Source organism: Cottoperca gobio, chromosome 16 (genome assembly GCF_900634415.1).
Source record: "Cottoperca gobio chromosome 16, fCotGob3.1, whole genome shotgun sequence".
Taxonomy (NCBI): domain Eukaryota; kingdom Metazoa; phylum Chordata; class Actinopteri; order Perciformes; family Bovichtidae; genus Cottoperca; species Cottoperca gobio.
In genome coordinates this window covers 2,902,895-2,916,933 of record NC_041370.1, presented here as the reverse complement: position 1 = coordinate 2,916,933, position 14,039 = coordinate 2,902,895, and the positions used below count along the sequence as shown (strand labels likewise).

At 44.6% G+C, this 14,039-nt stretch overlaps 2 protein-coding genes across 3 annotated transcripts; both read right to left on the bottom strand.

Moving 5' to 3' along the window:
* Nucleotides 1–268: 268 nt before the first annotated feature.
* Nucleotides 269–5,894, bottom strand: LOC115020747 (gamma-enolase-like). Of its 2 annotated transcripts, none has more exons than XM_029450682.1 (14): nt 5,768–5,894; nt 5,614–5,662; nt 5,194–5,279; nt 4,901–4,996; nt 4,742–4,800; nt 4,341–4,410; nt 4,090–4,223; nt 3,788–4,010; nt 3,380–3,577; nt 2,696–2,772; nt 1,779–1,903; nt 1,563–1,671; nt 995–1,053; nt 269–825 (listed from the first exon to the last, which is right to left on the bottom strand). In XM_029450682.1, the coding sequence occupies exons 3-14, from the start codon at nt 5,276–5,278 to the stop codon at nt 756–758; spliced, it is 1,305 nt and encodes a 434-aa protein (XP_029306542.1). In that variant the 5' UTR covers nt 5,279; nt 5,614–5,662; nt 5,768–5,894; the 3' UTR covers nt 269–755. The 2 variants fall into 2 exon arrangements, with proteins under 2 accessions (XP_029306542.1, XP_029306543.1); XM_029450683.1 differs by having other exon boundaries at nt 5,614–5,665; nt 5,768–5,875.
* Nucleotides 5,895–6,840: 946 nt separating this feature from the next.
* On the bottom strand, nt 6,841–12,941 carry LOC115020750 (myeloid leukemia factor 2-like). Its single transcript, XM_029450685.1, has 8 exons — nt 12,624–12,941; nt 10,952–11,063; nt 10,799–10,834; nt 10,128–10,196; nt 9,918–10,046; nt 8,896–9,055; nt 8,391–8,605; nt 6,841–7,338 (listed from the first exon to the last, which is right to left on the bottom strand). Exons 1-7 carry the CDS (start codon nt 12,665–12,667, stop codon nt 8,394–8,396), a joined length of 762 nt encoding a protein of 253 aa, XP_029306545.1. The 5' UTR covers nt 12,668–12,941; the 3' UTR covers nt 6,841–7,338; nt 8,391–8,393.
* Nucleotides 12,942–14,039: the final 1,098 nt, after the last annotated feature.

Below are 14,039 nucleotides of genomic sequence, written 5' to 3'. Positions count from 1 at the left end.
ACCATCAGGAATGACCTTTACTTTCTTATCTGCAGGCTTCTTGTACGCCTTTTTTTGTAAGTGATGTCAAACACCTGCTGTGTCATCAATATTTAATGTGGGCAGAAGTGCAACACGCTTGAATGTTTCTACTTTCGACAGAAGCAGTGCAGAGGTGGGTTTCGGCCATGTTTGGATTCAGTGATTATTTATCTTTCGAGCAAGAGAAGAGAAATGCCACAGCAGAGCCCCCCCCCCCCCCCCCCCCTTCAACAAACAAACACAGAAATCTTTGCTTTTCCAGCAAATGCGTATTTCTTTATTAAGCATAACCTTACAGACAGACAGAGTGAGATACACGTTTGTAGCAAGCTGCTGAGGGATCACGTCAGAAACGATACGAGGAAACAACAGGGCACAAAAGATCAGAACACTTCTGCAGAGAGTCAAAGGAGACAGTCAGCGGGTTCAGGGAAGAGAAAGGAACTAACAAGTGCATCAGGGAAAGTGCTCGTCTGCTGCGAGGTGAACCACTGATTTGTTCCTCCAGGCTTAGTTCAGGATTTGCTGTAGTCAATTAAGTCAATCACTTGCTGAAGCGTCTGGTCAATATACTGTAGCTACAGTGCATTATCAGTGCATTTTGGTTACGTGAAAACAAACGAGTCTTAATGCTTTTAAGTGCGTCTTAGTGAGGTCAGAGCTCTGCTGAAACAAGTGTCATGATGTGATTACTTTGTGCCCGTCATATGGAAGCGTAACTTCTGGCGTGCCACTCAAAGGGCACTTGGGTTGCGGAAGTTGTGCCCGGCAAAGCGAGCCTGGTCTCCCAACTCTTCCTCAATCCTGAGAGGAGGAAGAGGAGGTGAGGAAAGAACATAGAGAGAAATGCAGAGCAGGCAGGTTGTGAAAGAGGGGATTTGTCAGAAACAACAAGAAAGGAAAGAAGAAGAGAAACATAAAAGTGCCTTTAATGCTTTAAGTGGTGTTTAATATACAAATCAAGAATACCCACCTCATCAGCTGATTGTATTTGGCCAGCCGCTCTGATCGACAGGGAGCCCCCGTCTTGATCTGAAGGAAGACACAGATGGATCACAGAGCTACAGGTACAGCTGCATTATTACTAGCTCTTGGTATTTGGACACTTACTTTAATTATCAGGTGATCTTTTGATCGCTTTTCAAATAAATCACAGCTGTAAAATGTCAAACTTAATGGCAGCTACTCCTAAAACTGTATGTTAACATTTCTTAGACGCCGCCAAACCAAAAGCATTAACGTTTCGCAGAAAAGCAGGATTCTGTATTATTAGCATTTTGAAGACGTTATCAGCAAATGTTCTGCAGGTTTTTCTTATTTACAGTACAAGTTATTTATTAATATAGCTAAAGTTGCAATGCTTACATCCAGTTTCTGTTTTTTTACAAGTACTACTGTTGTTTTGTATTGTTTCATAAGTGCACTGACGAAGGGATGACTAGTGTAATGTAATGACACAAATGAAGAGTTTTATTATTGGGAAATGGAGAACGGACTCTTCCCATTGTGTTTGTGTGTGTGTGTGTGTGTGTGTGTGTTACCTGTCCAGTGCAGAGACCAACCACCAGGTCAGCTATAAAAGTGTCCTCTGTTTCTCCTGAGCGGTGGCTCACCATCACACCCCAGCCGTTCTCCTGGGCCAGTTTACAGCTGAGAGGCAGGGGCAGTATAAATACATATAAATATGATAAATACGTGGCAAGCATGTGCACGGACACGTGTGCCGATGTCTATGCATGAACTGCACACAAACTCACGCCTTGATGGCTTCTGTAACAGAGCCAATCTGGTTGACTTTAAGCAGCAGGCAGTTGCAGGCCTTGTCCTCCACGGCTCGTTGAATCCTGCGCGGGTTCGTGACCGTCAGATCGTCTCCGACCACCTGCACAATTCATGCAACAGAGCCACGGACAGATTAAAGTGCAGTTTGTTACCCACAGTAATAGTTTCAGCTGTACGCAGCAAAGGAAGGTTGTTGTCGCCCAACAAACGTAAATCCAGTTTTATTCCATTGACACCACATAAAGCAGGAATATTAAAGGGGAGCGCCGCTGACTTTACACCTGCAGATCAGCCGGCACTATAAAGGGCAAGCAAAGTCAATAACATACACCGTTGAGTTTCACTATGGACACGGCAGAATCCTGCGTTTTGCAGCCATACTAGCAACTAAAAATCAGAATATCTCCATTTCTGCAGCATTTAATTTAGAATAATAATAATATAATAACTCTTTAAGGACCTTACAAAGTCATTGCACTTAATGTTTGCATTATTTGTTGCTTATAGTGTCTTTGTTGCATATTAAACAACATGTAGGGCGGCCTAAAGTATATATTAACATAAAGTTTTATGGTTCCTACAATATTAAGCTATTAAAATAATAATTCTTATATTTGTACATCATGTTTAAATGCTAAACAAGTGGAAGCTTCATTTATTAGCTTGTTGGATTCATGTTAATGTATATTTTCTGATATATATCAACAATATTTCCCCCCCCCATGCAGTGACCCCCTCGAGGTCACGCCCCCCGTGTTGAACACCCATGATGTAATGTGTCTCTTGTTGTCGTCGTCTTGTGTTCAGCACGTTTATCTGTTTTCTTTTAATGCTGCACCAGAACGGCCCTTCGGGGACAATAAAGCTTTATTTAATTGAATTGAAAGTGTACCTGGATGCCCACTGAGCCTGTGAACTGTGACCACGCCGGCCAGTCGTCCTGGTCAAAAGGGTCTTCGATAGACACCACTGAAGGGAAGACGGATGGAGAAGATCATTTTCATCATTTTCCTGCACAAGCCTAATAACACAACCTTTGAGAACCCTTCATTTTCTCTATTCCTCACCCACAAGTCAATGGCACTAGAGCCCCAGTGATATAGACAATAACGGCTCTGATGGGGCTAATGTCTTAAAATGCACTCACATAACACACAAGTACCCACACAAGCAGGAAGCACACCATTGACAGGGTAAAGAGCCACATCAGAGTAGGTCCCCGCTTGCCAAATGTGCACTGTAGCGCATAATTAAAACCTCTTTAACAGGCCCGAGAGTCTGGAGGAGAGACCGTGTGGAGACATCCAGCTCTCTTGTTCTCCGTCTAAAAAGGTGATGAAAGAAATGTGGCAGTCGTAGAAATACAACGAATTGGCTGCTGTGTCCATTTGCCGATAGAGATTCAATCAGCTACTCTGACGCCGTGTTTCCATGAGACCTGTGCCAGGAGAAACATTTCTCTAACTTTAAAGGTCCAAAATGAATTTTCCACATCATGTTCTCCATGTAACTATCACCAGATGGAAGTGTTTGACCCGTTACAGGACTGATGTCCGACACACAGCAGGATACACACCTGGGTAGTCCTTAATGAAGCCCTGGTAGATGCTGGCCAGCTCCTCCCCACTGATGTTGCGGGCAGCGTTGGGCGGAGACTTGAAGTCCAGGTCGTACTTGCCCTCGATGAAAAACTCTGAAGCAGCAACATCCATCCCGATCACCACTTTGTCTGTGAAGCCTGCTTTCTCTATGGCCGTCTTTATCAGCTCCAGGGCTGACGGAGAGAAACACAAAGATGTGATGCCGCGGGGAAATTAAAGGGATAGCTTGGATGTGAAGTGTTTGTGAGAGGTACTCATCCACAGTCAGTGCGTTTCCTTCAGTAGATGGAAGGTTTGACAGCAGAACATTGTTTTGCTCCCGTGCAACTGATTATGGATGATTACCCGACACAACCCCACCCTCTGAGGGGAGGAGTGCTTACCTTCACTGTTCTCCTGTATATTCGGGGCAAACCCTCCCTCATCTCCCACATTTGTAGCATCCTGACCGTACTTCTCCTTGATGACACCTCTCAGTGTCTGGTAGAGCTCCGCCCCCACACGCAGAGCATCACGGAAAGACTCCGCCCCCACAGGAAGTACCATGAACTCCTGCATAGCCAATCTGTTGCCAGCATGAGAGCCGCCGTTGATCACATTAAACGCCTGAGTGAGGGACGAGGGACTTTAGATTGTATTTCCTGTGTAAGAATTACATTTTTGCACAATAAATTAAAAACCTCACAGGAACTGGGAGGACCAACTCTTCGTTTCCTGCCAGATCAGCGATGTGGCGGTACAGTGGGACACCTTTCTCTGCTGCGCCAGCTTTGCATATGGCCAGTGAGACTCCAAGAATAGCATTGGCCCCAAACTTAGCTGGGAGAAACACAGAGGCACACAACACATGGGTGCTGCAGGCAGCGACCACTGGTGCGGAAACATGTCATTACACACACATGCCGTCACCGCACGCGAGGTGCGACCGAGGCTTACATTTGTTGTCAGTGCCGTCCATTTCGATCATGGTGTTGTCCAGTTTCTCCTGCTCCAACACGTTGATTCCCTGGGAGGAAAAACAAAATGTCTCACGATACTGTTCAGCCATCTTAAGCTTTAAAGGAGACACATGATGCTCAGGTTCAAGTTCAAACTGTGGGTTCAAAAAACACCTTATTTTCTCGTACGGTTTGTCTGAAACGCTCCACTTCAGCACCTGTCTCTTTAAGGGGGGGGGTATATTCTAATGAGCCTGCATGTGACAGGACGAGGAGCCAAACCTGAGTGGCTTCCCATGTTTTCTGTAGGTTGGTAAACTCAGTATACCCAAACATAAGTGCACAAGTTTTTCATGACGTGTCCCCTTTAAATTGATGGAAATCTGCAGTGATACTCACAGACTGGATCAGGGCCGGACCGAGGGTGTCATTGATGTGACCAACAGCTTTGGTTACACCTACAGCAGGACAGAGATACGTGAAGCCGTGGAAAAACTAAGACTTTCCACATTCATGTCACAACACCACATGAGAATACGTGTCATTACAAGGGTTCACCTTTGCCCTTGTAGCGAGTCTTGTCTCCATCGCGAAGCTCCAGAGCCTCGTAGATGCCGGTGGATGCACCGCTGGGTACAGCAGCCCTGAACACACCTGGAGTGGAGAAAAGATGGCCGGTCGGTGGGGGGGGGGGGGAGAGAGAGAGAGAGAGAGAGGAGAGGTGAGGTAAGCGTGTGCACATACAACCTTGATGATTGTTGGAGGTTTTGATTACACAAGGTGCACTGTTAAGCCCATTATCAGACGACAAACGGACAGAATATGATTAATTAATGGATTTATCTCCGAACCTTTGCCGGTGTGCAGATCTACTTCCACAGTGGGGTTCCCCCTGGAGTCCAGGATCTCCCTGGCAACAATATTTACTATGGACATCCTGTAAAAACAAGAAAATGTTTCTTTATGTAAACATTACCTCGCAGCGCACCTCATCACACAACCATTACATCTTATTGTGTTGCCTTTATGTAAAAAGGACGAGCAAGAGAGTCGGCGTGCGACAGAAGAGTCTGAAAATATGTCAAACACGCATTTCATTAAAGCAAACAGCCTCAATGTCCATTAGTCACAAGCACTTCACACTCTCTTCCTCATATTGTGATGATAGTGACGCAGCCTTAGGGATGTCAAGCTGTGGAAGAGATGCTGACACACACACACACACACACACACACACACACACACACACAAATGAAGTGAATAATCCAAACCTGTTTATGAATGTGTCACCCTGTTCCAGACCTCAAGCCGGTTCTATGTCTGCTGTCAGTGAACGAGGACCAACGACACGGAGCACAAACACAGAATGAGGAGCGAAGAGGTTCAGAGGGATTAAAGAAGGAGATCAATCTTTTTAAACGTTACCTGCAGCGTGTTGGGAGCCGGGTGGAGAAAGTGAGCGGATGATGGCGAAGGAGAGACAGAAGGACGGGGAGGTGGGAGGGGACGGGGTGAAAACGTATGACACACAGGGGGGAGGGGGAGCGTGTGAGTCATTGGAAGATGCAGAGGGGAGGGGAGAGAACCACACTGGGAGAAGGAATAAGAGAGAGGAACAGCAGAGGTTACGTGCATTTCTTTTGCTTTAGTGAAGCAGGGAAATAAAAAACACCTGGAGGAAAAGATGTGCACTTTAACCTCAGAGGATTATCTTTACATAGATTATCTTCCCGTCATGCGTCGGGCCATGCTTCCCGAGCATACATCTCACCATCAGCTAACTGCAGCATGACACGTGTGCAAAACATCAACATGTAATGTGTGGCGGCAGCGCTGTTATCCTGCAAACAATTGTCACAACTGGGTGAAGAGTAACGGGGAAATGGAATCAAACATCTGTATTCTTCAGATGTGCATGACAGGCACAAAATATCAAGACGAGAGGATGAGGAGGAAACATCTAAGCAAAGACAGATGCACAAAACGAGCTGCCTCGTCGGAGAACTTTAGAGATCTAATGACGAGGATGAAAGGAGACGGGGAGACAGGTGGACAGGTGACAAGAGCAGCGCACGCTGGAGGGAGGACGTGCATTTAAAAATAGTCATGGATGTAATTAAAGATACAGCGAGCACAAAAGGAGGCAGGCAGCCTGCTATGGGAGTGATTTGTCAAAACAGAAGGTTTTCATTGGCTGCTCCACTTGTGAGCTCCATCTGGATGTCACATGACCTGCAGACGTGGTTGCACAGGGAAGAGGGAGCGTAGGATACATGCACATGCAGAGGGGAAGCAGAATTACACATTTACACACTTACACACGGCAGAGAAGCAATAACTGTGTACAATTACAGACGAGCCAACAAAAGAACCTCGACAATTGAAAATGTAATTTCCCCTCGAGGGATGAATACTTTCTTCTTCTTCTTCTTTGAAGCTGTACTCGAGTACGATTCAGTTTTAGAAGACATGCGATCTCAAAACACAACAAAGACACATTTTGTAATTATCTAACAATGTTTAATGAACTTTTATTTAGTTAGATTAATTAGTTAACAGTATACAATTCAATTCACTGACACACTAGTGTCTTCACAAACATAAAATGGACTGTACAGCAGATGTACTGTATACTGTAGCACCTTAGTGCAGTGGGCAAAAACACATGTCAAGTTTTGAGAATGAGTATATATAAAGTGAGTGTAGTTATACCCATGTTTGTACAAGGGTGTATGTGTGTGTGTATGTGTGTGTGTGTGTGTGTGTGTGTGTGTGTGTGTGGGGAACAGTGGAGAAGGAGAACTGTTAATGTAACTATCGAGCGTGTGGGGTTTTGTCGTGTGTGTGTATGTTGTTCATGAATAGACAGTCCAGTCATATCAAACATTTACGACGGGCAGTTGTGACGATCGTCCAACTTCCGTCTTCAGCGTGGTTCACAGCATCGGGGGAAAGCTTCCCTCAACTCCTTCCATCTGGTGGCCCAAGTGTGACACCTGCGGGGACAGGCGACCAAAGCCGGCGTAAATTACCACAAATTACAGACGGAGGCGGAGCTCTCATTGAACAATTGAGGATGTTAAAAAGGAAAACGTCCCCCTCCAAACTGATCATTTACATATCAATTACTCTCGGGTTACCTTGAATTCTCGCCTGCCTGCACGGTGTAGGAGGAATGCAAGAAGGGGAGAACATACTTGATGGGGGCTAAGTGTTATGTATCCAGTCGTGCGCTCAGTGCTTCCCAAACACAAGCATTTCCACTAAAACCTTTACGGAAACACATGAAACAGGAAACCGCCTGTAAAAGTGTGAGAGGTCGTGTTCGGGACGACTGGACAGAGAACTTACTGCACGAGTTGTGTGAGAACAAACGCTTTGCTGTGAAACACGACATTTACTTCAGTCCATCATGTGAGAAACAGTTCTCAGGTTCAAGGTAACACGTGGGGGGGGGGGGGGGGGGGGTCATTGATAAACAAAATATCATAATGCATCAAAACATAAAGCTCCTAGATCGACAATTAAACACTCTGACACCTGGTAGCTTCTCGACGTCCTCCTGGAACATCATTCTTCACATGTTTACAATCCACGTCATCCTGACGGTCCAAACTCTAACGGAGGTGCGTTCTCTACACACTACGGCACGCCTCTAAACAGGGAACGCTCCGTTGCTCTTCGTCTCCCCCCTCGTGCTTCTGGAGCAGTTTTTGAATCTGAATCTGAAGGTTTACGGTCAGAGGGCTCCTGGAGGACACATTTATGATTTGTGATATTGGGGTTTATAAATAAAGTATCTGGATAAAGTTTTGGTCGCTTTCATCGTCTCTCCGCAGCGTCTTTTCTTCTTCTTACTTGTTTAGGGAGGCGAACAGAAAACCAGTGACGCAACATCACCTTCAGACGAGCTGAGGAAGCTCTGACGTCGTTTCATGTACTATGACTCAAAACCACAGACACCGGAGGAGAACATTGATATTTGAGAGTACAGCACATAATATGTTGGCCATCATGAACATGTCTGATCAGCTGTGAACACTCTTACCTTTCACCAGTCGTAACGCGGGCGAGTCTGGGGCTGACGGTGTCTGGGGGACTCGTGCCGAGGGCTTGGTGGGCTTGTCGAAGTGGGAGGGGCAGTAAGTGCCAGCTGCTGACCTCCTCCTCGTCGCTCTCGGCCGTACTCTAGCGCCCGGGCAGTCGGGGGGACGTACCTTCCTGCCTCCCTCCTCCACTCCTCATCAAACGCTCCAGCATCAGCTAGAAGGAGCGCAGGGCAGGTTGTTAAGAGACACAAAGAACACATGTCATGTCACTGCAGCACAACCAGCGTCGAGGTCAGCGGGCCACTGAATAAAGCCACGCGCTCTAAAACCTTCCATATTATATTCAATGATAAACTGCACAGTTAACCCAGACACAGGACGCCGCAGGACGCCGCAGGACGTTTGCAGTATTGTTATTATACACAGAGTTATTTCATTATTTTTCCACTCACACACACAGTTTAGCAGAGACCAGTGGAAACAGTCATGCTCTTTCTGACTCACTCTCATCGAGGTTAATGTAGTCTTGTCGTTCCTCTCGGTCCCCGGTGCGGCGATTTCGTGAACGCTCCATTACGTGTCCACGTTCCCCGATGTGGTGGCCGATAGCGAGACGCTCGAGGCCGCTCTCGCTGTCCCTCATCGACTGTCGCGTCTCGCGGATCTGAGGGGGGGGGAAAAGTGACGACCAGCTTCACTAAAACAAGCAGGACGCTGTGAACTCTGAAGGAACTCCAGACTGAAATGTTTGCCTGGCAACAATGATGTTTACACTTTACATCGTCTACTTAGTCTACTTATTGTCACTACAGTTACTGGAGCTGATCATGAGGCCAGAAGGCCACAGTCAGGCCTGGACCAGCAGAGCATGAAGGTCACAGTTAGGCCTGGACCAGCAGAGCATGAAGGCCACAGTCAGGCCTGGACCAGCAGAGCATGAAGGCCACAGTCAGGCCTGGACCAGCAGAGCATGAAGGCCACAGTCAGGCCTGGACCAGCAGAGCATGAAGGCCACAGTCAGGCCTGGACCAGCAGAGCATGAAGGCCACAGTCAGGCCTGGACCAGCAAAGCATGAAGGTCACAGTCAGGCCTGGACCAGCAGAGCATGAAGGCCACAGTCAGGTCTGGACCAGCAAAGCATGAAGGTCACAGTCAGGCCTGGACCAGCAGAGCATGAAGGTCACAGTTAGGCCTGGACCAGCAGAGCATGAAGGCCACAGTCAGGTCTGGACCAGCAGAGCATGAAGGTCACAGTCAGGCCTGGACCAGCAGAGCATGAAGGTCACAGTCAGGCCTGGACCAGCAGAGCATGAAGGTCACAGTCAGGCCTGGACCAGCAGAGCATGAAGGTCACAGTCAGGCCTGGACCAGCAAAGCATGAAGGCCACAGTCAGGCCTGGACCAGCAGAGCATGAAGGCCACATGTCCAGCCAGGCTTGAGGAAAGTGATCAGGTCTACTTATTTGGCACTAATCAGCTTTGTGCACTGTCAGCACTTTAACAGCTGTTCACAGGTTGTTCTCACCCCTCCTGGGCCCGTTCTCGTCGCGCTGGTCTGCTGGTAAACCTCAGGAGGCCCCGTGTCTGAAGAGGAGTAGGAGATCACTGTCGAAGAGGAAAACGTCTGACAGTTCGGCGAACCGGACATTCTATCCTACAAGAAGAAAACATTAAATAGGTTTCAGTCACGACGGTTATTCATTTCTGCGTGTTTGAAATTGGTTGAGAGACTTACCACGTTTCCCATCATTTCTCCCATCATGCCAAACATATCCATGAACCCTCCACCACCACCACCACCACCCTGCGGAGATAAATTAAATAAAAAGAGAAGAGATTTTAAATACAGAACAGCGTTCACGGTCAGTTCAGTGCCGACAGATCGTCCTTTGAGCCCCACAACCTTATCGTCAGAGCAAGAAGAAGCAAGAAAACACGCTCACGTTATAGGGACGGACATTTGTTTACCGTGTTCTTGGGTTACGTGTTTTTATATACAATTAACTTGAATTAGTTTTTTAGTAATGTCAAGAGGTCCTATGAATGTATGTTTCTGCATTGAAGCACTCGCCGTGTCTTCAGAACGGTCCTGGTGACCGAAGCGTTGACTCTTGTGATAAGTGTGTGCAGGAATTTACTTTTTGGAAAAAGAAACAAGTCCTGTTATCATATTCTTTTGTCCAGTGATCACTGGTACAAAGACAAGCACAGGTTCAAGTAAATATCTTTTCTCACCACGTTCTGCACACAGTGCGTCTGTGGAAACCTGACTTACCAGAACTTTAAACCCTAACCCGGGCTCACTGTGCGATCACAAAGTCACACAGTACGTGTGTAATCTGTAACGTTGAATCAAAACGTAGAAACTATTTGGTATTGAGGGAGTTCATAGAAGCAGCTACTCACCATTCCCATCATGCCGAAGGGGGTCAGTGCACCAGCCTAGAAGAAAATGTACATTTTAAAAATGTAAAACTTAACACAGCATCTGACGTGGGCACCACACGCATGAAACACACAGAACACATGAACCAGCCCGTCAACAGGGCGGACAGTTACCTGTCTGCGTGGTGCGCGGGGCGGTTGTATCTGGGGGGCGAGAGCAAAGGGGTCCATGCCAAATGGTCCGAACATCAGCCTCATCTGCTGCCTGTGAGCTGCAAATGGATCCCTGGAAGAAATCACATGTAACTCAGAAACCTTTTGTGACTTGACCGGGTGTAGCCGGGGAACTAGACTCACGTACAGCGTGCGAGTGCAAACTCCAAATAATGTGAAGCTTGTCAAATCTAAGAACAGCATGTGAGATATCACGAAGTGGGAATCAGAGCTGTGTCCATAGTCTGAAAGATTAGCACACGATGCCCAGTCAGAATTGTAATAATGTTTATTACGAAACGCTTCTTCTACTCTCAACGATACTTGAGCCTGAACATTTCTTTAAAGGGTTTTCTGAACCGTCTCTTGCCGAGAACCAAGTCTGACGAGCCTCGCAGATAATGAGTTCAAGTCTAAGACTGCAACTAACAACTGTTTACAAGTGTGATCATCGTCTGATTAGCTTTTCTACTCATCCATGAGTTGCTCTATAAAAGATGTTCAGAACAACAAGTTATAAACAGACAAAACCAGCAGAGCTTCACTTTTAGGAGGCTGGAGTCAGCGCATGTTTTGCATTTTTGTTTGACGAATGACACGATTAATAGACGGTCTAAACTGTTCTGTCAATGAACTAATCAAAACACGTTCAATTCAAATCCAGTTCTCCCAGCGCATGGAAGGAGCTCAAACAATGAGTGCGTTATTATTCAATCTCACGTGTGAGGGTTTCAAGCTTCTCTTTGTCACACATGATCGGAGACTTTATATTTTTATAAACATAAAAGACATTTCCAGCTTGGACAGTAAGCAATGATAAAAGGAGTGTTTTCACTACATTCTGACCTTTTAAAGATAAAAGGATTCATCGAGAGAACAATAGGAACATTTATCAATACTGAAAATAGTTGTTGCAGCTCTAGACCCTGACTGGCTGTCCTCTTGTTGTGACATTATAAACAGTGCTGTTGCTAACTGTGTGACATTATAAACAGTGCTGTTGCTAACTGTGTGACAGGTGGGGAACATGCAAAGGGCCGACAGGACACCAAAGAGGGCCACCAAAGTATCAGTGGGGTTGCATTATTTTAAACTAATGATAAAGTGTGCATGTTGGTGCATGAAGTCTATAAAGAGAACCACAGCTGCAGATGTAATCAACCCCTTCAGATCTGTTGTTGTGAATGCTAATGAATGGAAATGTGTTTAGCAAAGAGAAGGATTGTCAGCACTTTTCATGCATTTGTCAAATGCATTTGAAAGACTTCAGGTAACGTTGTGTAAAAGATGAACCTGGACTCTTAAACCAAAGCCACCTGCCATCAATTAGCTCAATCTCTAGCTCAGCTAATTGGGAAACAACGGGAAGTTAAACGAGCAGTGATAATTGGCCATTTTAGCAACAGATTTTTGCTTTTAGCTTTGGAGATGTGACAGCTTTTTTTTTGTTATTGTCTATCCAATATGGTGGACCACTGTAGGCCCCCACAGCTGGCTGGAGTAACGTTAGGGTACCTGCTTAAGACACAGTGACAAAATATCACTTAGCGTGCCAAAATTTACATTTTCCACTTCTTGCAAAACACATGGTGATACCAGTGTCTAAAAAAATGTGAATAATGTCAATACTTACATCATGTAGGGGTCGTCATCAACGTCATTCAAGAACCGAAACATGCTAGGTGATTTAACTCAGCTGGCTGATGCTAGCCAGCTAGCTAGGTAAACAGTCGTGTTGTTCAAGGATGAAACAGAATGACGGACGCTAACTCTCCACAGGCTGAAATGAAGCTCCTTTTGTCAGCTCCGTCTCCAAAACACTGATTCACAACTACCGTTTCTCAAAGCGAGGGATGGATCAGAGGCTCAGGAGATAGTAAATTCCAGAAACCTGGACCAAACATGAAAACGGAAGTCAGTCCTCTGACAAAGAGAAGCAACACTGCTATGAAGTTAGCATCAGAGCTAACGACAGTGACTTCCGGGCTCTTTATTTTTCAAAATAAAGTATTTCCCCAGAGGCTTTCGTAGCAATCGTATTACATAACGTTAGTAAAGTGATAAATATACATAAAGTCAAAAAATTAATTAAAATAGATTGATTGATTGTTTGGTACTTAATACTAAGAACCTTGGACAATTTTTCACATTTCTGCACATAACTACCACTTTTTATTTTACAATTGTATTATATATGTATTTATGATATATTGCACATATTTAAAAAATCTGTGTTTTATTATTAATTTATATTTCTTGATTTTATTACATTTATTTTAAATATAATTGTTCTTTCTTTTTCCTTTATTAGATAGACGGGACAGATAATCGAAATGAAGCAAAGGGCCACAGGTCAGATTTGAATCCTACCTGAGCTGTCTTGTACTTGCTTTTATTTTTTATTTCATTCTCTTACTATGTTTATGTAATGAAAATATACACCAAAAAAAATCATTATACGTGAAAACCTGGTTGGCAAAATGTCAGATTTTTATTGATTGATTGATTTTATTATTTTATGGTTGATTTAAAATGTGTTTAATAATACTGCAGAAAAATCCGTTGCAGAAATCAAATGTTTCCTTTCCCGACAGAATTTGATTCGGAAAAAGAAACCCAATTCAAGTTTCAGATAATATACTTGAATAAGATTTTGGAGTATGGAAGGAGTTTTTTTTAATCATTATTATATTTATTTCTTTGCATAGAGTCAAGATGCAGGTTCTTTATTATCATATGCACACGAATTACAGCGAAGCAGTAGTTTGCAATGACAATCTTGGATCTCAGGCTCCCTCCAACAATGTTCATTAATTCATTAATAATAAAAAAATCATGCAAGTAAATGCAAAATGAGAATCTAAGACATAAAAAAGTTAAAAAAATAAGGCTAAAGTACAAACATAAATAAAATATAATATAAAGTAATGTACATTTGAGGTAGACAATATTGCAAACAAATAAACTGAATGTAAACAGGACAAGTATTAAATGTATATTCATAATCTAAGTCGTAATAATATGTTAAATACAGTAAGTAAAGTATATG